Source organism: Lissotriton helveticus, chromosome 7 (assembly GCF_964261635.1).
Source record: "Lissotriton helveticus chromosome 7, aLisHel1.1, whole genome shotgun sequence".
In the NCBI taxonomy this organism is placed as follows: domain Eukaryota; kingdom Metazoa; phylum Chordata; class Amphibia; order Caudata; family Salamandridae; genus Lissotriton; species Lissotriton helveticus.
In genome coordinates this window covers 1,185,933,669-1,185,958,615 of record NC_136068.1, presented here as the reverse complement: position 1 = coordinate 1,185,958,615, position 24,947 = coordinate 1,185,933,669, and the positions used below count along the sequence as shown (strand labels likewise).

The 24,947-nt window shown below is 45.2% G+C and overlaps 1 protein-coding gene and 1 non-coding gene across 3 annotated transcripts; one reads left to right on the top strand and one right to left on the bottom strand.

The window, feature by feature from the left end:
* Window positions 1-8: 8 nt before the first annotated feature.
* On the bottom strand, window positions 9-22,064 carry KPNA2 (karyopherin subunit alpha 2). 2 transcript variants are annotated; one of them, XM_078654334.1, is made up of 11 exons: window positions 22,023-22,064; window positions 9,829-9,934; window positions 9,583-9,723; window positions 7,323-7,411; window positions 5,410-5,678; window positions 4,114-4,208; window positions 3,166-3,429; window positions 2,567-2,800; window positions 1,868-2,050; window positions 1,512-1,661; window positions 9-286 (listed from the first exon to the last, which is right to left on the bottom strand). In XM_078654334.1, the coding sequence occupies exons 2-11, from the start codon at window positions 9,898-9,900 to the stop codon at window positions 194-196; spliced, it is 1,590 nt and encodes a 529-aa protein (XP_078510460.1). In that variant the 5' UTR covers window positions 9,901-9,934; window positions 22,023-22,064; the 3' UTR covers window positions 9-193. The 2 variants fall into 2 exon arrangements, with proteins under 2 accessions (XP_078510460.1, XP_078510459.1); XM_078654333.1 differs by lacking the exon at window positions 22,023-22,064 and adding an exon at window positions 10,697-10,807.
* Window positions 22,065-22,916: 852 nt separating this feature from the next.
* TRNAR-CCG (transfer RNA arginine (anticodon CCG)) lies at window positions 22,917-22,989 on the top strand. Its single transcript has one exon. It is a non-coding gene; the product is annotated as a tRNA-Arg (tRNA).
* The last annotated feature ends 1,958 nt before the right edge of the window (window positions 22,990-24,947 follow it).

Here is a 24,947-nt window from a genome sequence, read left to right as displayed (position 1 = left end):
TTGGAAGATGAACTTTAAAAGAAACTTTATTTACAGTAAAACGGCGTAGACAGTATATTACAAATTTCACATTGTGCATTTACACCTTTCAGAACGGTTCAAGTATGTTGGAGCTGAAGAAAGTGCTAGATGTTCACATTGAAAATGACAAACCAGAAGACACACAGAAACAGACCGACGGAAGGAAGGACAGCTAGAAGTTGAAAGTCCCAGCATTGCTTTCTTCTATCTGGAAAGCGTAGCCATCAGTGGTAACTTCTGGAGCAACACTTGCATCTTCTTCATCCTAAGGGGACAGAACAAAGATCAACTCAAATCATGGCATTCACGGAGTTGCTTTTGTTTTTTTTTTTTTAAACCAATTTTGAGCTTAAGGAGCTGTGCATACAATCAGAACAATGCCCAGAGTATCAACACACTGAGGTTATACTCCTGTGGGATGCAATGTAAGCAAATCTGTACAGCAATAGAAAAATAAGAATTCCAACCATGAAAAGCAAGATGCTTTTAAAATGTAGTCTGAGTGTCTGGTGGTGTTAGTGGTGTAATATACGTGACCATGAGGAGCCTTCCCTGGCATGGAGTTATAGCTACCATTTCATAAGCCATTAGTTTCCCCATTTAGAGGAAAGCAAACCTGTGCTCCACACAGGACAGCTGAGGGTCAACATGGCACAGCCTACTGAATGCTTACTTCAGTCAACACATCTCGCATGTGGTTCACAAATCATGTAAGGCGAAGATTGAACTGTACCACAAAAACCAGGCCCCTGAATTGCAAAAACCACCACTTAAGCACCTTCGAGGGCAGTATCAACGTAGGTAGTAAGGAGGACACTGCCTGCAGCCAGAGACGTTGAACATGCTGGGAGGCAGAGGCTCAGTCCAGCAAACCGTTAGTGCTGACCTTAAGCAAAGAAACCGATCCGGTTTTTCTGTAAAGTGGGGAAGGCTGCCTTCCCTACTTTCACTCAGGAAGCCCAATGATAGGCCTGTAAAGCCATAGGATATTTCAACGCTATCATGAATGGGGCCAGGTAGTCTATGTTCTTTATAGGCACAACTAGGCACCCATAAGCCATTGTATGCTGCTTCTCTACAAGGATAGACAGTAAGGGACAGCACAATGAGAAAATTGAGGATGATGTATGGGCTTGGGAGGCAATGATCAAAGGACCTATGGGAGACAAGGACCTATGGGAGACAACCACCTGGGGCTCCACCCCCCCCGAACACTGGTACCAAGAATAACCCATAGAGAACAGAGTTTGACTAACACACCCAGACACGACAGATGAAATGGAGCCGGACCAGGAATCAATCTAGACTGGAGGTAGACTTCAGGCACACATGGGAGGGGGTAGGCAGGAGAGTTACATGGTTAGGCTGACATGGGGGAATTCTCTGAGACGGTCTTGTGATTATACATGGTAAGAATAACCAAAAGAGGGGGGGGGGGGGACAGGATGCCCCCACACACTGCGAATACAAGTACATACTATGGCACTTACCTCTGCAGAGAAATATTTTTCGATCAGGTTTGAGGATGCTTTGTAGACCATCTCATTCTCATGAGTCTGCAGCGCCTCAATTTTGTCCAATCCACCACACTCCTCAATCATAATGCATAGTTTCTCAATCTCGTCAAGTTTCTCAGCAGCCTGAAAGGAAATTAAACTGGTTAATTACTAGGTAACCTACCATTAAGGGGACCAATTCCCAGAACACTCCAACCCCATCTCCACACTCCAAAGAGGAAACCTAACTCCGCCCAAAAGACCATTAATACTTGAATATATTTTAGTATTAAATGCAGATTTAGACCACGCTGTAATGAAACCAGAAGTCCGTCAAAAAAAGTGCTTACCAAGAAGATGTTGGTGATGGCGTCCAGGATAACTTGGACAATCTTGCTGTCCTTGGCAGACAAGAGATTGATCAAGGGTTCCAGAACTCCAGCTTGAACAAGGTGCACCACCTGGTCGATGCTTCCACCACTTGTGTAGTTAGTTACAGCCCACACAGCTTCTTTCTGAGTTTTGAAGTCACCCTGTAGTAGGAGAATTGTATATTAAACAGACCTGCAACTACAGTTCCAATCGGCCACTTACAATTTAATTCAAGAGTTTTGGAATGCTTGCATTTCTGGCAAAAAAAGTGGCTACTCTACCACTGTTGCTCCTCTACACTAACTTTACCCATCGTGCTCATAATGTTGGCTCAACGAAAAATGTAAGCCCTACAAATCAGAAATAAATATATAGGCCAGAGGTTAAACCATCCATCTACACTGCAGCAAATCAACCCAACATTCATGAGAGCACAACCTGGAAGGCACCCAACGCAGCCGTCAACAAAAAAGTACCACAAAAATGTGGAAGTGTCTGGAACCATTCCACCTCCAGAAACTAGATTACTGCAAGTTTCTTGGCATAATCAAATGAATATGCCAATTAAAAAAATAAAGCTTGAACACCACCCTACTTGTATCACCGTTTGAGCCCTCACCCTTTCTAATGTCAACAGATGGCCAGCCACACATGGGCATTCGCTCATGGTAACACACCTTCATTAAAATGGCCACAAGATAGGGAATGATCTCATGATCCACAACTTGTTGAATCTGGTCCTGACGTCCAGCGGTGATGTTGGATAGAGTCCAGGCAGCCTCTTTCTGGATATTATTTTTGTGATGGCTGAGCAGACTTGGGAATACTGCCAGGGCTCCGGATTCAAGCACCACTTGAGTCTGTTCATCTGTGCCGGTGACTATATTTCCAATGGCTCTTAGGGAAGGAGTCTTTGGGGAAGAAGAAAAATTCACAGCATAAGTATCGGTTCCTTTGTAGCATCCTCTGGTGCTTAGCAAGACATTAGATCTGCATCATCAGTTTGCGACAGGAGGATGTGTATACACAAGATCCAGGTGCACTTTTGTTGCACAAGGTGCGTAGATCTGCACACTTGCACGCAAGACCCAGCTGGCCTGCATAGTAAATATTTTGAATTTACTTCCCTTATAATATCTAACAGCAGCGAGGGTTGTGAACTGATAGCTTTCATACACCAGTTTCAATATATACACACACACACACACTAGATGGAAGGCATGCCCACAACGCAAATAAGCTCAGCAAGCTAGCGTACACTGCAGCAAAGACTCACCAGAATAGCAAGTTCCCCACATCCCAGGAGCTGGACGAGCCGAGGCACCAGTCCAGTGGCAACAACTACTTCAATTCGTTCGTTGGGCCCATCGGTGAGGTAGGAGACGGCCCAGCAGGTGTCTGCCAGGACCTCCTTGTCATCGTGGTGTAGCAGGCGAACAAGAGCAGGCAAGATCTGCTGGACAGCCTCGAGCGGTGGTGCTGGGTTCTTATTGCGACACAGGTTCGACAGCGTCCAGGTGAGATTCCGTAAATATCCAGACTGCATAAAAAAAAACAACGTGTTAGAACACTGGAAGCTATTGTAAAGCAGTGTGCTATAAACTCAGGTGACTATCTAAATGCAACACTAGTATGCCTATGACGGGAGACTAAACCCACTGTAATAGAACACACTAACCATTGGTTACACTGACCCATTTAGGGTTGATAAAAGCGCAACAGTTTAATTTCTATAAAATCAAACCACTCAAATGAACCCAGCTATATAAATCTTACAAAGTACGGATTGGCCAGAGGGCACAGTTTTGCAGAATGGTAGGCTTGGAAACTAGGTGAGATAAGCAGTAGGGAACCTAGGTATAGGCTACTGCAACAACAGAGCATCTGCAGAACACCTTTCAACAGGTAAACTCAAATACAGGTGTGGAAAAATTTGATTTAAAGCGTAAACAGAGGACAATCCTTCAAGTTGTATGATGGGAGGGGCAAGAGGAATGTGAAGGAAATGCCCTGCTGTTTGAGCAGTGTAGCTGGGGACAGGATTGGCAAGCACCAAAACAGAATTTCAGTTTGGTATGAAATAAGATGGTACCTACAATATTGCCAGATATTTAAACAATTGCAAGTGGTGGAGGAATGGGAGGAGATTTAAAACGTGCTATACATGTTTGTTTGAAACTTTACCATTATACCCTTAGAGTTACCAAGCAGGAGAAAACCTTACCGCAAACGTGGACAGATCCGGCACAGCTAGCAAGGCAAGCAGAGGATCAATCGCACCGTATTTAATAACCAAGTCCCTGTATGACGAGCCATCACCTAGAACAGAGCGGAAACAGATCAATGCCCAGTCTCGCTAGAACACTCACGATTCTGCAGCTATTGAAATGGACTACTGGAAGCACCACAGCAGGTTCTGCTTCACGTCTGAACCACTAGACGGTCATAAATTAAGTTTTCTTTATAATAATAAATTTTAAAAAAACAGTTGCACAGCCTTGGAACCACACCGCAACCCACAGCACACCCAGCAGCCACTCTGGTACTTCAGCAATGAAGTGAAGTCAGACGCCCCATTATATTTATATGACGTTTACTACTTTGGATGAGGTGTTGAATTGCTTTTCGGCAAGCTACTCCAGACCCAAAAAGTATTAGTATAGTGAAATTTGAGCGGTGGACAAGCGGGTCTGTTAGTTGGATTAAAAAAGGATAATTAGGAGTGGATAGAAAAGGAAGAGTCTACAAAGTGTTTATTCGGAGATCATAGTAGTAAGATTAGGTTTGGGACGAGTATAAGGAGTTGGAAAGAAATCTCCAGAAATGGATTAGGGAGATCATAGTAGTAAGAGGAGTTTGGGATGAGTCAAAGGAGGGATAGCGGATGGAACAATTTAGAAAGGTTGTTTGGGAGATCCAAGGAGGGAAGATCCTAGAAGGGGTTATTTTGGAGATCATAATAGTAGAATGAGGTTGGGGCGAGTCAGAATGGAGGCAGAGTACATACTGAGAGAGGTATCTCAGCATTGGACAGTGTTTTTCCCCAATAGTAGGGGTAAAGTGATAGATACATAAATACATTATACAAGCAGATGTATATCCTTCACTTCCAGTATACCCACCTTACTGGCACCGCCCCACAGAACCTTCCCCTGAACACCACCCTGCTGCCATCAATGTAGCCCTCACAGAAAACATTTTGGCCGCTGGGAAAGCGTTTGAGTGTAATTATGCTCTGTACAATAGAGGCAGAGTGTACGCACTACGGTGGTAGGGAAAGTAAGAACTAAACAGAATGGGAAGGTAAACATTCCGGAGAGGGCACAGGGTTTAGAGGCGCATGGGAAAAGGAGAGGTACTGAGGAAAGAAGATTTGATTGGGAGATGGGCAAGAAATAAGACGACCCCATCCAGCTCTTGAATTATTCATGGAGATTAATAAAACTGGGTGGGGACTTTATTCCCCAGGCTAGAGCTCAAATACCCCCCCAAACCAGAACATGAAGCAAGTGCCACATACCTGCAATATTTCCCAGAGCCCACACTGCTTGCTCGCTGATGTGCGCGTGTGGCGATGCCAAGAGGGCAATGAATGCAGGGATAGCGCCACCCTCCACCACAGCCCTGGTCTGGTCCGAAGTGCCGGAGGCAATGTTGGTGAGAGCCCAGGACGCCTCGAACTGAATGGGGCTACAGTCCATACGGCCCAAAAACGCCACAAACTTTGGAATCAAACCAGCCCGGATAATGCTGTCGATGGGAGGCTGTTTCTCTCGGGAAAGGAGTTTCCTGTGAACAGAATATACATTCAGAAGATGGCAATGGGTTCAAGTGAAACCCTGAGCACCAAGACATCCACAGTAAGCAGTCTGTTGGGCGATCGCTACCACACACTTGGATCCAACAGTTATGCGGAGGACAGTAGGCATTTCAATTGTTGGGTCAACAAAAGGAGAATGAAATGCCACAAGCAATTTTAAAGCACAAAGTGCTGGAATAGAGCACTGAACGTATTGTACATTACACAACCACATTCAAAACGCTATCTGCTGTATACACGAAATGTCTGTGGCAGCTGTAATCAGGACACGCAAGGTGGAGCGACAAGGATATTGGCCATGGGGTCCTTACAGAAGATCTGAATGGGAGGGGACTAGGAGCACTTTATACATTCACAGGGTGGTTGTTTCAGGCACATGGCTGCAATGTTGACAAGTTACAGGAGCATTCCATCCTCGCAAGGGAGGGCTCCTACCCAAGGAAGCTTCTGGGAGCCAGTCACCTTTAGATATACGGACACTGACCAAGAGTGGGGAGACTTCAGTTAAAAACCCTGAATGTATGAATACAATTTATGCAGAGAATAAAGGCCTGTGTGTTGCTTTACTCGATCAAGCTCCCTTCACTGTGCACACAATACCAGATCAAAAAGGACACAGGCAAAGCAGACTGAGCTGCCAAATATCAAAACAGTTTGAGATCAGAGACTTCTATGGAGTGCAGCGAGTTCCACTGCAGGGACTTCCCCACCGGATTAGATCATGGTCAGTTAGGGAGGGGGAGGGGTATGGTCTATTCACGCTCCAAAGCCAACATCCAAATACAACGTAGTCTCCTGGTTCTACAGTTCACAACTAAGCCTAGTAAACAACTAGCATGCAGGGGATTCAGATGGAAGATCACCCTACCCAGGGAAATGCTATTATTGCGGGCACTGCACAGTTCTATAATTCAATGTTCATTTCCAGTAGATTTAGAAAAAGGTTAATACTAGGATTCGATATTAAGCCTTGTAGTGGTCTGGCCACGCAGTGAGTTGCACACATTGCTAGGGTCTGGGCATGGTGTGTATTCCTAGTACTTGCTACCTTATTGTACCCATTCCTAAACCCCTTCAACATACATGCATGCATGGAAAAGGCCAGAAATATTTGGAGACCTTCTGTGACCTGCTGGTACAGGTGGATACTGGGCAGTATCCGTGGTGGATACAGCTTACCATTGCGTTTCAGGTACTAGGACCATTTAATTCTATTTGGATGACAATCATTGTGTAAACTTGTAGCACCTAAAAAAGGTGCCAATACTGAGCTGTAAGGACTCAATCCAGGAAGTAATACATGGGTTGGAACTTAAGAGACGACCCAAGCAGACCTAGGAAACTAAATATTTGGCAGAGTGATGCTAAAAAAATTAAAACTTGAGGGCGTCATGGAATTTCACTCCAGCAGTGTGCTCTGCGAGGTTTAATCACCCTGTTCTCCAGCAATTCTTTTCAAATGTGCTCTTGCATAGTGATTAGGGAAAGTCAGCAACCCTAGTTTATCACCGTCCAGATAATCACCTGAATGACATTTTACAAGTGAAACGCATTTCAGAACACAGTAACAAACTTGTCAAAGATAAACAAGAGCCCCAACGCCTGCACTTTACCTTGCCGCTTGAGTAGCTTGAAGTTGGATATCCAAGTTAGGACCATTTATTCCTTTCACGATTTCATCAACCGACCATGGAACTGCCACCTAAGAACAGAGAGCAGTGTTAAACCTCCAAAACAAGCCACTAGTAGACATTCCGAAAGAGTGGTGTTCAAAGCTTCTTAAATTAGTGTTGGCCCTCCCCACTAACCGATGAAACGTAATAAACTTCATAGAAGGTAAAATATGGTCAAAAGCACCAGAAACAAGCCAATCCTAATGGCAAGGATACAACAGCTTGCATTAAGCAAATACACATATTATTCATGTCCACTATTTCGTAGCCCTTCGGGCCAGACTGCAGATCTGATGGAGTCAAGATGCTCAAAAGTGTGCCTCCAAATAGGTAGATGTTGTGCCCTTCGAGGACAAAAGTGGCCCTCTCCTGATGCCCCAGTAGTCCACTCCGCCCAACTATACCTCATGTTCAAGACTTGATTGTCAAAATACTGGTTCATTCCTAGGATGGTTACATTGAAGCAGTCAATTTCAGCCTCCAACTGTAGAAGCTGTACAGCTAACCTGTGCAAGTACTACCTGCTACATTAGAAACAAGCAGAGTTTAAACTTGTGCTACCTATTCAAAAGCAAGAGGAATAATGCAGCCCTACGCTATTGAATAGGGAGGAGTATTGTATCGAGCTAGGGCAGGTAATGGAATGTATCCGTGGAGCAAATGGGTTCAAAGTTGCCTGTGTAACTTTAACCTATGGAATAGGTATCTGGAAAGTTAAATGGACAAGTTGATGGGTTATTTACATTGAGTAGGAGGCTATTGACAATGTGGTGCCACTGAGGATGGAGAAAGAAGTTTAATGATGCATAGTAATTTAACAGATGAGTGGGTGATGGGCCGTGGCTGTTAGTAAAACAGTTATTGACGAGTGATCAACCTTGTGATAAGCTGTGTGGTGGTGGGGGAACCATGGGGAGGGGGGAGAGAACATTTCTGCTGGCTGGGAAAGGAATGTGCATTACTAGCTCTGGTCTGCATGGTTGACTTACCAGATAGACCTTGAAGAAACATAGCTGTTTGTCAATTATTTTCCTAAATGGCTGAAGGTACATGTGGTATGTAATGTGAACATGGGCACTGAGGGTGCAAGGAAGGTATTCCTGTAGAGTTAATGGACAAGTGTGCTCAGTTTTTATCGAAACAGAGGAGTTATCCAGTGAAATCAAATATACCAGGGTAGCTTGCATCATTGAGGCAAAAGGCCTGGGGATCTCTTTAATAGGGTGCAAGCTACATTGTTCTAGTACACGTTACAATTAGAGCAGTTTCTGACAAGTCACCATTAAAGTTGCTAAGAGGACAAAGACCCATGCCAAATTGGTACCATTGTTAATTCGACTTCAGACCAGGTAAGGTGCATGGTGGAGATATGGACATTAATGAGGTTTCAAAAAAGAATGGAGTCTTGGATAAGTAGCAAGTTGGTGGTAAGAGGAGAGCTTCAAGTGGGTAACGAAATCTGAAACCAGGCGGACAGCGTGATGATCAATGGAAGTCAACTGGCAGGTGCACCCAAGGTTTGAAAGCGCTGGAGGTGATTTTGCGCAGGATCCCTGCTTGGGACCAAGCTGGTGTTTGGTTACTGTTTAGCCAAGACATGTTATGTTCAAGGATTTCTAAAGTGCCTGGTTACTCAGAGGAGTGTCCCCGCACTGGAGATATAGCACCGTATCCATAGTCCGGTAGAGTCAGGGTTGTCTGAAGGGCCCGACTGGTCTACTTTCTTTGCCTGAAAAGCCATGTATTGCAAATAACTTGGACATTTCTGATTCAGTACATGGAACTTCTATGCTTAGTCTACATTAGGTTTCATGCATAGTCGTGTGTATGGGATTTGACCGAGAATGATGGTAATGAGCTAGGCAATGGAACGTGCGATACCCATGGGTGCAAGTGGAATGTAGAACACATGATGCATATGGTAGAACGTGGAATGGCGTGTTTGAAAGGGAAAGTTAGAAGGGCAGACAGTTTTTGCTTTTATAACTAAAAACAACCAGAATGATCGTATTAGATATCCATCTTTACTACAGACAGTGACAGTTATGGAGTATTCCCAAATCTGACACAGGACCATCGATGTTCTTATGGTCTCAAATTGAAGATTAAACTATCACATCCGGTTCCTGCCTGAAAGAAATGGCATCCTCCCCTCAAGATCACACTAGAGCACAATGAGGCCTGGCTCCATGCTCCTCACCTGTCCGTTCTGGTTCTTCTCCTGCAGGGGCGAGAGGGGCTCATCGGGGAAGCTGCTTACATTCCTCCTCTTCAGCATCTGATCGTCTTTTTTGGCCTTCCTGATCTCCACGTTCACTTCAATCCTTCTCCGCCTCATTTCCTACAGGGAGTAGAATGCACAGTCACGGATTTTAACAGAGCTCGCGCATCACCGTTTAATACATCCCCGACTGTGTCAATTTGGCTGACCTCATAATGTACTTACCGAAGTATCCTTGCCCTTGTTCTTAAAGCGGTTCAGGCGCACGGCGCTGGAGTTCTCGTTGGTAGTAGACATGTTTGGAGTAGAGGGTGTCAAAACTGAAACAGACCTGGAATACAAGAGGCGAGTTAACAGTGGACGCACCCATGCCAGGTACTGCCAGTCCGATAGCAAACCTCAAGCAACCGGTAATATGCAGTCAGTAATTAGCGATCCAAAACCGCAGCCCAAACAGCTTATTCCGCGGCACACGTTTCAGATAAGGAGAAAACTTAGGTTTTTATTGAGAGGGGTCACTGGAGCACCGCCTCACAGCAAGAAGCACGGGCTCTCGTTTGCTCTCTGTAACGATTCGTCCGAAGTGCTGCTGGTCACACGGGCTAGGAACTACACTTTAAAGTTTTAAATGGCCAAGACACGGCCAGCATGGGGCACATTCTGTCGGAGCCAACTCCAGTACTTCGGTATATCCGACAATCACAACGAACATACGAACTCGCATACACCCAGTTACATTCAGGAATAGGAGGCTGCTCTTAAAACAAACTCCAAATGTCCCCCTACGAACACTTACGCTAGATTGCGGCTTCAGTACGGAATTAAAAATACTATGAACTAACATAACCGGCTTTACTATATACTTGGCAAGCATATAAGAGCCTCACAGAAACGAAACAGAAAAACCAACTGTTAAAGGGGACTTAAGTCAAGAACTTTTATTTAAAAACCAAAAACATATCATATTTAAAGAGCCAAAGGTGCAATTAAAGTGAACATCGACAATAAACATAAATTATTAACTGTAACCCTACCGTGTGCAAGAAAATAAACTATTTGCCTCCCATGAAGCCACTATTGCAATAGCAAGTACCTGTGCGTGTGTCTCCTTCAGCAGTCCAGAAGCAGCTCTGCCCAGCCAGCTTCCCGTGCGATTTAAATCACCCGCCACACCTTCCTACTATTGGCCAGTTCGAGAGAAAGCAAGGCTGCCATTGGTTCTTTTGAAACATGACCAGGATGCGGCAAGACAGACTCGCCCCGTAAGACTTACCCGCCCCCTTTGCTTGCCTACGTGACGTAGCGTCAAACGTCGTAAAAGAAGACCAATGGGAGGGGGGTCAATATCTTGGAGGGTAAAAAAAAAACACTAGACAGGCAGCTTTGTAAACGCGGCGGCCACCTTCTAATGGTGAATTCTGAACACTTTACGAAACGGCCGACGACAGGAAACTAAATATTTCCCTTACTTTCATAGAATAAATAACGCGCTTGTCTTTTCTAAAGACGGCTTACATAATAGTTCTTGCGTCGAATTAAATCGGGATTTTTAATGGCAATTACGTTGTGATGATTCGCGACAGAATGATTCGTGATTCCAAATATAAACCATTTCAACAGAAGGACTAGCGTGGTTTTCAATTGCTAAACTGACAAATTTCAAATAAAGCTACCCCATTTTCATTACAATTATTTGAAAATTATGGAATAACTGGCCCTCGATGTCTAGTCATCCGTTCCGTGATATTAGACCACAACGCATAGCAGCATGTACCCGGAAGTACGGCATTTTCAAATTCAATGCCAATTCCATTAGTCTTAGATAACAAGCTGTGGTGTCCAGTAACTCAAAGAATGAGCATGCTATGCCGAACAAACGATGTTTGGGCCAAGGGGACAGGCAAATTATTATAATGATTTACATTTGTCCAAATTCAAATAATATTTGTGCTGGCATTGGCTGCGAAATGACCCCTTTCTCCCCCCACCAAAAAAACAATCATATGTGACACAGTCAATTCAGGATTTTAATGCCCCAGCAATGTGAGTTATGGGACTCGCAATTTTATAACAAGACCGGAGACTCATTACATCTGCTTAGATCTATTTAAACAGCTAAGATAAACAACTACAAAGCCCATGAAAACCCGAGACAGGAACTACCATATGTCGTCACAATGCTAACAACCAATCAGCTATCAGATACCATAGCACCCTCTTGATTAGGAGGCGCAGCAAGTTCTCTTTTCTTGGTGCTCCCCAGGCCCACTTCTGCACAATCTGGGTCAAAGCACCCAATCAATTGGGTTGTTTTCTGCGGAAACCCTGAGCTAATCGGTAAAAGAAATCCAGAGAACTCTATCTTCGTCTTGAGTTTCCAACCTAATCTTTAAAGGAGAGTGCTACTGACCCAATAATACAACAATCTCAAACTTCTTTACCAGATATTGTGCCAATGCAGTTTCGACCTTTGTGTGGATCGGGGACACATGTGCTTTGTTTTTTGTCGAGGTCATCATCAGGGCGTAAAATTCAATCTGGACAATAATATGAACAATAAATGGGAATTCGGATAATGGTCTTATTATAGGAACCATTTATTTTTCAAGAAACATGCTTTCATATACATCTATGGCAGACATACTGTCTTTATGGTGCCATGCCTATTTTGAAAATGCCAACAAATTGGCCCTAAAACTGAGAGACAATATCCTTATCGACTTTTGAAATAAATCCATGAAAAGATCATGATATATACCCAGAGAGATTCTATTAGAACCTAAGATGAGAAAACCAACAGATAGACTAGTGTGTGTAGACACATTTAATCCAGTTATAACAAATGTCAAAAAGGTAGGACAGAAAATTTGACAAGCCATCTCCTTTCTGAAACCCCTCAAAGAGATTCCACTGTTTGCCCTGAAGAGGAATAAAAACCTCAGAGACAAACTGGTTAATTCTAATACAGAGACACAACGCATACAGAGAACTGTGCAAACCCTTATAGGTTTGCCACCCATAGTGGGACATCATAAATGTGGCACACGTGTGGCCCGTGCACCCACTTTAGAAGGTTCTACATTTACATATAAAAACATCACAATACAACACAAAGAGTTAAACTGTAAATCCAAAAATGTAATCTACAGTGTACTATGCCCATGTGGGAAAGCCAGTGTAGGTAAAACAAATCAAGAGGTTCGACAACGTATTTGCCAACATAAATCACGCATACGTTGCCGTGACATGTCAGCTCCATTGGTCCAACACTTCATTGAAGTGGAGCACAATGCTGAAGATCTAAAAAGAACTGGGTTAAGACAAATAGTCTCTTAAGTATGGCGACGATTCACAGTTGATACGACAGGAGGCGCTCCTAATATTGAAATTAGGAACCGTTGTGACAGGCCTGAACGAACTATAAGAGATATCGATTGTGTTTTAAAGTATAGAGGTTTTGGAATACTTCAGAAAATCTATGACATTGTTGTAACCATTTTATGTAGAAGTGATTTTACGCAAAATATGATTTATGTGCTCTATATCCTAAAAAGTTTTTGGGTAATACACCCTTGTCATCTACACCAGCAAATATTAAGGGTTTCTTCAGCTTCTACAACAAGGTCCCAAGTGATGGAAGTCTATATCTGTAAATATATACAAAATAAATGCTCTCCTCCGAGCCCTGAAACATTGCGTAAATGCAGTTTTTGTTTCCGTAGTGATTCAATAATTAGGATGACACACGCAGTTTAAAGTATGTAGTACTAATAACTAGTCACTATTTTTTAAGACTTTGACTATAACGATCTCACACCTGGGAACTGCGGAGATGGGCACAGCGTAAAATATCTATAAACTACATTGGCCAGGAGGCAAAACGACGCAATAGATAACAATTAGAATGTAATATATGCAGTACTGCACGAGCCCCCCCCCCAAAAAAAAAAGAATTGTTTACCACGCTTGGTCCTTTTATTCTTTTGGCGCAATAGGAGATCTACTGATTTAAAAGAATGCATCTTGAATGTGAACCGCTGTAGAACTCGTGGTGAGCCATTATATAGCCTATTTAATACCATTTTTACAGCATGGGATAGGCAAAAAGTTAACAATATAATTCACCCCAAGGTCTTCTTTCCCTTTCACCGTTCCCTAATTATGCACGTAACACTCGGGCAAGAGCAATGGACCTTAAGGCAATATCTAAATAAAATCATTATAAATTAACCACCATTGCACATGCATGGAAAGATCTTTGCTGCACTGGTAGTAGTTAATGAATACTGGACACTGTACATTATATAATGCATGGCACTCTTGTAAAAATAAATAGGGATGGCACAATAAAGGACAGTATGTCTGCCATAGATGTATATGAAAGCATGTTTCTTTAAAAATAAATGGTTCTTATAAGACCATTATCCAAATTCTCATTTATTCTTCATATTATTGTCCAGATTGAATTTTACGCCCCGATGATGACTTCGACATAAAAGCGCATGTATCCCCGATCCACACAGAGGTCGAAACGCATTGGCATATCTGGGGAAGAAATTTGACATCCTTCTCTACACATAAGTGATACCACTTGTGGATATAAAACAGTGATATAAGTGACTAATAATACAAAATTGGTCATAAAAGAGAAGGAATCCGAAAGATGTTCTTACATCCCCAGAGGGAGGAGACATTAGACATAGTGAGATTAAAACAACTTGGATTGTACATCCTCACAAGTTTCACAAGAATTTTGGATTGTGTCTAATACTTTGTCTTGAGCTGTCATGATTTTTCTTTTTTGTATATGTTTCTAATTAATTGTGTCTTGATTTATTGGATTTGATGTTGCACATATATTGCAGATGAAGAGACCAAGTTAAAAGGAAAAATGAATTTCGTGAAAAAAAAAAAAAAAAAAATTATGAGATGAACTCTTAAGCGCACTAGGTTCAAGAGGATGTGTGTTCAAAGATTGTATGTGGATTGATGGCCTTGTGGGGTATATAATTGTTGGACTATATTGCATAGATCCCTCCCCACAAATAGGCCTTATTGGATCATACCCCCTTTTTTGTACCAATTATAAAACAAGCATTGGCGATGCCAACAGGTCTCAATTATGCGAGAGCTCTTGGTTCTGTCAATGGTTTTAAGCCATACTATACAACAGCATGGCTGAAAGTGAAGAAAAACTAGCTCTCTTTCATGTATGAAACTCATGTTTGCACGAGCTGTGGAAATTAGAACAAGCATTTGCAATGCAATAGGTCTCACATTAGTGAAAATGTGAGCTATTGGTGTTGCAAAAGGTTTTTTTTGTTTAAAATTATGACAGCAGTAGCATAATAAGAAAATAAATTCCTCTAAGGAAGGAAAGGGTGCAGTATAGGCTGGGACACCTAGAAACAGCCAGTGGCACTGCACCCTTTCCTTAAGACCTAATATAGGAATTCCATTACCCAGTGGCTTAAGGAACAAGCACAAGCATTTCTACCTTCATTGGTGGAATTTATTTTCTTATCGCAAGGGCTACAAAAACCTAATTAAAAAATGCTTGCAAATGCTAGGCTAGGTATCTCTGTGCTAGCTGCATTTCCACTTCAATATTTTTCACTTTCATCCAAGGGAGCTAAACACAGGTCGAATGTTAAACCCTTTGCGCCATTAGCCACATATGTTGCGGGTTTAAAATAGCATCTGTGCCCAGGGCTTTCAGTGGGCCGGGTCTGACCTGGTAGAATTTTAGAACAGACACCAAAATGGGTCCATATGGGGCCTTATATTCATGTCCTTAACTATACTGGAAAAACACTGACTATTTCCGAACATTGAATAATAAATGTTCCAGTAATCCTTGTCAATGAGTCAGTTTATGTTTATATTTCACATTTTAACGGAATCTAGCATTCTATTGGTGTTAGGTTATTCCTTTAGGAGTTGTCAAAAATAAGTCCCTTCTAGTGTACACCGTTCTAAATTGTAAGTTGATTTGTATTTCTTTGGGAATGCCATGGAAGGTGTCTTTACCAAAAGCGAAGAACCAATAAAATGGCAAAATTCTGGATATTCAAAGACATTGGCAACAGATCTTCAAATAGCGTATCACCCTTGTAAACTTAAACTAGACTCGTGAGCATAGCTTTAAGTGGGCCGGGTCCTGCCAGTGCTCAGCACCAGCAGCTCTAAAAAGCAGGTGCAGAGAAAGGTTCCTATCGGGCTCTCCATCTTTGCCCTACTCTCAGGGTGGAAAAAAATTCTTAACTGTGGAGCAGTACCACTCTTCACTGCCGTTGAGGTAACTTCCGATAGAATCTTTATAGTTCTTTCACAGTCTCATCATTTCAAAACTAAAGCATTTTTGTGGTATGCGCTCTAGTCTATGAGCGTGTGCGTGATGACGCGTCACGCCATAGACTAGAGCAGGAGGCGCACGCATGCGCAGGAGACAGCGGGGAAAGGCGCGAACGGCGAAAAGCGGCAGTTGGCGACCGGAGCGGTCACTGTTAGACGCTCGGCGCCCTAAGCTCTGTAGGATATTTACAAATGAATAAAACGTTGGTTATACACCTTCCACTGCCTCAGCTTGTACTTAAAGGGGGAAAAGGAGAACATTACAGTGGCGACGAGGCTGGGATCTGAACACCACCAGGTGCAGAGGACGACAACCATACCCCCCTGCAAACCCCTCGCACGAGCCAGCAAGGCAGGATACCTACAGGAAGAGCTAAGGGCGTGGCAGCAGCGTAACAGCAGGATACAGACCCAAACACCGACTTAACAGTCAGGTCAGTGCTGCCCAAGACACCAGGGGCCCTCAGCCAGCACCCTGGCAACCAAGGGAGACACCCCCAAGCTAGAGGACGGGGGGAAGACCGAGCAAACCGCGCAAAGTGCGAGGGACAATACCCCAGGTAGCCCAAGGGGCCGAGGCGACACGGCAGAGAGTGCAGGGGCATCCGGTGAGCCTACCCAACGAAGGGCCCAGGAGGGAGACCCTAGAGAGGACGTCAGAATGGCGAATCAAGCTTCTGCTCTGATGGCACCCGTCCCTTTCCTACCCAGGCCGGGAGAACCCCAACTAAAATGGGAGGACTGGAAAGAATACTTTCTCAACTACATAGAGGCCCTCGGAGATGAGAGTGAAGGGGAATACACGCCGGAAAGGAAAAAGAGACTGTTGCTCCACAACTTAGGCCCAGAAGGGGTAAGGGTGTTCAAGAATCTAGTACCCAAGGAGAGAGGTGCAGCGGAGACAGATGTCTTTAGGAATGCACTGGACGACCTGGACAGCCACTACCGCCCGGCGGTTTGTGTCTCCATAGACCGCTATAATTTTCAACAAAGAAAGCAAGAGGCGGGAGAATCTATTGATGACTACGTGGCGGCACTCCGACGCCTAGCTATCACATGCCGGTATGGGGCCCTGCAGGATGAATACATTAAAGACCAAATCGTGATGCACACCACCAGCAGAGCGGTCCAGGACAAGTTATGGGCGATGGACGAGACGTCCCTTAAAGAAGTGGTGGCGATGGTCAAGAAGGCAGAAATGTCTAAGCGAGGTGCCGACGCGGCAAAAAGGGAAAGTGGGCCGAGGCAGATGATCAACAAGATTGACGAAGCGCCACAGTCCAGCAAGCCCAAAAGCAATTACGGAGACCAAAGGAAGGACACGAGAGGAAATGGAAAACAGACGGCCCGCTCCAGTCCTGGTAACAAATTTGCGTGTTACAGATGCGGCAGTGCAGCGCACACGGCGCAGGACAGACGTTGTCCCGCGTTCCGCGCCCGGTGCTCGTTCTGCGGGCTGACCGGCCATTTTGAAAAGGTGTGCCGGAAGAAGGGGTCGAAGTCCACCGTCAAGTGCATCGACTCGGCCACAGCGAACTTGAGTGAGGAAGAAGACCCAGAAGAAGATGATCTGGTTCTGTGCATAGAGGATCAGGTACTGGATGTAGCAGGGAAGCGAAGTGATAAGCCCCGCACGGACATGCTCATTGGGGGTGTGAAGGTACATGTGGCCGTCGATTCAGGGTCCCCCTGGACCATCGTGCAAAGATCGATATGGGAAGAGGACTTCGCACCGGTAGTGGGGCCCGATTTAATGCCGCCGGACATCAGACCCATCTCGTACACAGAGAATTCCATCCCCCTGGTGGGGTGCCGGGACTTCGTGTTTGAATTCAGAGGAAGGTCGGCCACGTGCACTCTATACGTGGCGGAGAAGGGCCCATCGGTGTTGGGATGGAGAGACGCAGGAGATCTTGGCATCATACTCAATCCAGGAGGGAAGGAGCAGATACTGTTAACAGATGAATGGCCCCTCTCGAAGGATGAGGACTGGAAAGCGGCATACCCCAAGGTCTTTGAGGGCACGGTCGGCAAACTGGACAAATTTGTACATAAAATAGTCCTTAAGGAGGGGGCAGTACCAGTTGTCCATAAGGTCCGAAACATACCCATATCCACGAGTGAAGCGGTGCAACAGGAATTGCTGAAGTTGGAAGAACAAGGCATCATCGAGCCAGTGGACAGTGCAGAATGGCTATCGCCTTTGGTGGTGGTCAAGAAACCTAATGGGAAGGTCCGGCTCTGTGTGGACCTCAGAGAGCTCAACAAAAACCTCATTGTGGAGAGATTCCCGCTCCCCAGGATCGAGGAGATGCTGGCGAGAACGAAAGGCATAACTCACTTCTCCACAATAGACCTCACGTCAGCATATTACCAAATAGAACTGCATCCTTCAAGTAGGAAGTACACATCTTTCATAACACCCTTTGGCTGCTACCAATTCAGGAGAATGCCCTTTGGCTTGGCTTCCGCCGCGGCCGTTTTTCAGAAACTAATGCACAGACTGTTTAAGGACATCTCGGGGGTGCAGTATTTTCAAGATGACATTTTAGTGATGGGCTCCGACAAAGGAGAGCACGACAAGAAACTGCATCGAGTCCTAGGAGTGTTGCAAGGGAAGGGCTTGACAGCGGAATGGAGCAAATGTAGAATTGGGACTCACTCAGTGACCTACTTAGGACATGAAATTGGTACACACGGCATCTCGCCGAAAGAACAGAATGTGAAGGCGATAAGGGATGCCAAAGCCCCAGCAACCAAAGAGGAAGTGCGGTCATTCCTTGGAATGGCCGAGTATTACAGCAAGTTTGTCAGACACTTTGCCACTCGGACCTACAGGATGAGACAACTGATCAGAAACAATGCAAAATTCGAATGGGACGCAGAGGCTCAATCCGAATTTGAGACAGTAAAGGACTGCATCAGCCAAGCCATCCCACTGCAAGGGTACGTCCCCACCGGCAAGACCATAGTGACGACAGATGCAAGCGACAAGGGATTAGGGGCGGTGTTGGCGCAGGAAAGAGAAGATGGATCCAAGGAAACGATCAGTTTTGCGTCCCGTGCACTCTCTCCGACGGAACAACGGTACAGCGTAATCGAAAAAGAGATGCTGGCGGTCACGTGGGCCCTAAACAGGTTTCGGCAGTTCATATGGGGCACGAGATTCAAGCTTCAAACGGATCACAAGCCGCTTATCAAGGTGTTGACATCCTCGGGCCATGACACAGCGACCCCAAGAATCGCCAAAATGACGTTGAAGCTGTTGGACTACACCTACGACGTAGAATATCTTCCAGGCACGCAAAACAAGGTGGCTGATTTTCTCAGCCGGGCTGCTGCGATGGAGGAAGCGCCGGAGGAGGCCCCGGACAAAGAGGAGATGGTGGCCAGCATGGAGGATCATGAGATGTCGATTAGTGCGCAGGAATGGAAGGCGGCCTACGAGCTTGATGAGGAGAAGGTGGAAGTAAGGAGACACCTCACATCGGGCTGGCCGGACAAAAAGAAGCTCACGGAGGGAGTGCGACGATTCTATGAGATGAGAGAGGAATTGTCACTGAGCGATTCGGGAATATTCTTGTACAGAGGAGAACGTGTTGTGCCCCCAGTGACACTGATACCCAGGCTATTGAAGTTGCTGCACGAGGGACATTTGGGCATAGTGAAAACCAAGGCGTTGGTCAAGCAGATGTATTGGTGGCCAGGAATGGATGCCCACATAGAGAGACAAGTGCGGGAGTGTGGGCAGTGTCAAGGAGCGGACAAAGTGCTCCGCCCACTCAGACCTGCATTGGGGAAGTTTGACACCCCGCAAGGCCCCTGGGAGGATGTGGCTATAGACATTCTGGGACCAGTCCTAGACAGCAGAGGGGTGAACAAATACATATGTGTGATAATGGACAAGTATTCCAAATGGCCTGAAGTGGACATACAGGAGTCAATGGACACGGACACTATTTTGCGATTCCTAACATCGGTGTTCCTACGTGAGGGCATACCCAAGTCCATTCTCAGTGACAATGGACCTCAATTTGTGTCAGACAAGTGGGGTCGATATATGAAAAGGAATGGGATTGAGGTGAAACACACGGCCGTTTATCACCCGGCATGCAACGGCCAGGTCGAAAGGTTCAATAGGGTGCTCATGGGCTCCATTCAGGCAGCCATATCCCAAGGAAAGGACTGGGAAGCGGAAGTAATGAGCATGCTATGGGCCTACAGGATCACGCCCTCAGTGGTGGGGTACAGTCCGTTCCAAGTGCTAAGGGGACGGCATCCCTTCACCCGGGACAACGTTGCATGGAGGGAGAAGACCATCACCAGCAAGTGGTCCCCAGCGGTGGTGCAACACAATTTGGAGAAGGCCCAGAAGATCTACGCAGCACACTATGATAAGCGACGCAACACAAAGGAAACAGTGCTGGAAGAGGGGGAATGGGTCAGGGTTAAACTCCCTACCCTACAAAAGAAAGGAGAAAGCAAGTTCAGCCGGCCCCTACAAGTTCAGGAGGTACGAGGAAGGGCGGCTCTTCTCAGTGACGGCAAGGTCTGGTCGCAAGACCGCATGGCCAGAGTCAATAAAATAATAGTTTGGCCCAAGTCCGAAGAGGACGAGAGACGGATGGACTTACAGGAAGAAAGACCCCAAGGGGGGCACAGCACAGGAGACTGCGGGGAAAGTGTAGGTGAGGACACTGAGATGGATGGCCTGGGAGCAAGGCCTACCGATGGAGATGGCGCACCGGTGAATGCAGAGCAGAGAGCTGATGGGAGAGGAAATGAGAGGTCCCAAGGAGAGACAGAAGAGAGAGAGAACATGCCGGTAAGACACACCCGCAGCGGAAGGGCAGTCACTGCGCCCTCTCGCTATAGAGACTTTGTGATGGATGGACACTAGCTTTTGGTGCCACCTCCCGAGGTGCCCCAACATAGACTCATACGCCTGCTTGGGGACTCTTAACCTAAGGGGGGAAATTTGTTTGTTGTTTATATTAAAGGGGGGAGATATGTGGTATGCGCTCTAGTCTATGAGCGTGTGCGTGATGACGCGTCACGCCATAGACTAGAGCAGGAGGCGCACGCATGCGCAGGAGACAGCGGGGAAAGGCGCGAACGGCGAAAAGCGGCAGTTGGCGACCGGAGCGGTCACTGTTAGACGCTCGGCGCCCTAAGCTCTGTAGGATATTTACAAATGAATAAAACGTTGGTTATACACCTTCCACTGCCTCAGCTTGTACTTAAAGGGGGAAAAGGAGAACATTACAATTTTCAATATTCTATTAAACGAAGCCATAGTTGTTGATTATTTATCTTATGCAGCTAACAACCACTGACAAAGCCAATAGTCCTGGCTTGTAGGTATAATGTTACTTGCTGTATTATATATGTGGATGCAACGACTGAAATTAACAGTCGGGTGGCACACAATGCTAAGCAGAGGTTTTTAGGTTAGGTGATGTCAGCCATGCCTCTAATTATATAAGCCACGCCCTGTTGAGGAGACCTCCCCACCCCCAGTGTATTCATCCTTAAAGCCCTATTCGTTGTGACGTGGTGCCATTACTCTAAATACCATGTTTTCCATTGGTCTATGGAATGGCATGACTTCATATGAATAATGTAACTAACCTTCTGTGCTCGGATACTCTGACCTTTGAGTTTTAGGGCTGACAGGTTAAAAAAAAAAAAAAGACGACGACTGCCAGTTTCAAAATCACACAAGGTTTGTTTAGAGACTTCCTCATGATAAAGCAAATCAACGCAAATCTTAGGAACATGCCCATATCAGCAAGGATCCTAAAAGAACGGTGTGATTTCTGCTCTTTGCAATGTATGGCTAACATTTGGCAAGTGGACAAGCATAGTATAGTGATTTGGAAGTAGAGTAATGGATGCGAACAGAGTAGTACTTAAATGTTGTTTTAAGTACGAGGCTGGTACAACTCCTAGATCGGTAAAACGCTCAAGGAAAATACCTGTTCGAAAATAACTATTTTATTTTGAAAACACCAATGTCCTGTGCCTTAAACACAGCGGCGCGGTATTCGTGGACAGTAACTTACAGCTGGGACTGAAGTTTAAGCGGGCACGAGTCCGGAGCAAAAGAGAGAGCGCCCAAAATACATCCTTTATTTCAAGCACCCTCGGGTTTATAAAGGGCGGAGCTTCTGGGAAGACAACACTAGCATGAAAAGACCCCGGCTGAAGCTTGGGAAAAGAGACCGCCATTACAGAATAGTAGGCGTTCGGTTTCCCAATAACTGAGATCGGCATTAAAACAGTAATTCCTTATGGCATGCTTCTTACAAACCTGGCATTTTTAATGTGAACTATTTACAGTTCATAAACACAATAACAAATAATGAGAAACTAATTCCAGCCTGGTCGTATCACTGATTAATTCGATACGTGATTTCATTCGAAAACGTCCCATTTTCAGGAGCTGTCTGTTCGACTACGGAAACGACGATTTCTTAGATTAACGTGTGCAGCAGTTTTATTTCTAATGTCCTTATGTATAGAGTAACATTTGATGTACCTCGTATGAACGATATGCGAATAACTTCCAATAATAGGTCTAAGGCATGATGTGTGATGGTCATTTTAATACTAACTTGTTTTTCATAGCACTTAAAATAATCTCCATTAATTATTGTACGTTCAGAGAGCCCTTGCCGGAAATCTGATCTGTTCTTGTTCATTGAGGACCACGAGGTTTGTGGCGCTGCGAGCCGGGAAGCAAGCAGCTGCTCTGGCCGGGTTAGTATTAGATATATTTCACTGTAGCTGTTTGTATTCACATGCAGAAACCTCGTGCCAAGAAACCGAGGCTCGAAACACATTTTTAGAAGAGGCTTTACAAACAATATAGACGGGCATGCGTCAGTTAGCATAATAGGAATGATGCCGCATGCGTACTAGATACAAGGCGTCAGCGTGCCTATCATCTACGCATTGACCCAGTGGCCTAATGGATAAGGCATCAGCCTCCGGAGCTGGGGATTGTGGGTTCGAGTCCCATCTGGGTCGTATGTCTCACATGTTTTGGATCATATAAGGTATATTTACAAATCTGCAGGCTGTGTATTCCCTTTCGTATTTGCGCTGGTATGCGGAAGAAATAAGGATAAAAAGCTAAAGATGAAAGTTATCTTTTTTTATTTGGTGTAGATGTTGGGAAACACATTTCGTGAATCTTGCTTTTACATAAAATAAATTAACTATTTGTAAACGCATTCCAAATGCAGAAAGCAACGTGTTTGTGTGTGCGGAGTTAGTTGCCTGGAGTAGTGACACGGCTTCAAGCTTACATTCAAAGCAGAGCTGCTTCCTTTGTGATTCATAAGAATATGAAGATTTGTATACAATATACGCATTATTACTTAAACCAAAACGAAAATGTACATCTACTTGTCTATAGACCATCACCTAGTCTATATTTAAAGCTCTTTCCACGTATTTATAAATATTTAATCATTTGTTTACCCTGTGATAACTGACGTGTATACCGGTGATTTTCAGATAAATATAAGCAAGATGAATAATGGAATTTATTAGGATGCCAAGCGCCAATAATGTAATTTATATTTGTTATTTGACCTATTGATATTGTAAATGACAATGCCTTTTATATTATAAAAGGCATTGCCATTTACAATCTCAATAGCTCAACATCTCGCAATTGCGAGACCTATTGCATTGTAAATGCTTGCTATTCCACTGACAGAGAAAACTACAGACCCCAGTAATGCTACTGAGATGCATGCATCAAGCAACAGGAAAAGCATGAAGTGGGATCAGGCGCTGTTTGAATCCATTTTCAACCTAATAAATTACAGGAAAACCAATGTAACGTTGTGGGCTCTAGACCCACGTACTTTGTATATAGTGCCATCTTGTCATGCTCTCCTTCCTTTTAACCAGACCTCTTGATGTGACATGCACTTCACATGGACCTCCCTGTTCACATCCTACCCCAAGGACTGATTCTCTACTAATCTTTCTCCTTACCAGGCCTCTCGCTGTGACCTTTTTTTTCCCACGGACCTCCCTTGTCATGCCCTGTACTCTCTGTAGGACCTGACTCTTCTTCTCATGGACCTCTCACAGGCCTTCTTTCGTCTCATGGACCGGGCGTTCTTGGCAAGGTCGGTCACTCTATGTGACGTGCTCAACGGGCCAAAGGGGGCCATTCTGTGCCGGGGTGGCCGACTGGTGCAGCCTCTTCCGTTTATCATTGTTTCTTCCTTCTCGGAGCGCTCTCTCTTTCCCGGGCTCCTCTTTGTGTGTTAATTTTCCAGATCTAGGCTTCGGCACACCTCTGATTTCGCACTCTCGGTCCTTCTTAATGGGCACGCTCTTCTGGCTTGCGATGGTGTCCGTTCACCACTGGGGGCGTGTGACACAATTTCCTCACTTGCGGTGGCATCAGACAGCAATTGGGGGCACGCGTGTACCACATGCTCTCCTTGCTCCTTTCGTGATGCTTGCATTACTACCTTCAGCCCCATTGCCTTAGTTTTCGCTTGACTCTTCGCAGTTCGCTTGGCTGGGGCAACTTTGGACTTCTTGTGGTGGTCAGCAGACTCTTGCTGCATGGGGTTTCTTTGCTGGAATATACAGTATCTCCTCCTGGCCATGACAGGCGCCTACCAACGGCGTGTGGCACTCTGTTGGTCGGTCTCTTGATGAGGTGCCCAGGAGCAGTGTGTAGTCTCTGTACTAGGCATTGCGTAGAATGGCGCTCTGTGCTGGTTTACTTCTCTCCTTTTGCCCCAGCGCCATGTTCCAGGTGATTACAGCCTCCCCGCCGGGGGCTGCCAGATGTGGGCGTCATCATTCAGGACTGTAACACCCCAAGTCCCGGTGCAGGAGGGGGCGCTGTAACACTCACTATGGCACCCGTAGGGATATGCAGGGGTAGGGGCCCCGCGTGGTCTTAGCAGCAGAGCAAACACAAGGAACGTTTACACAGATACTCGGTCCGT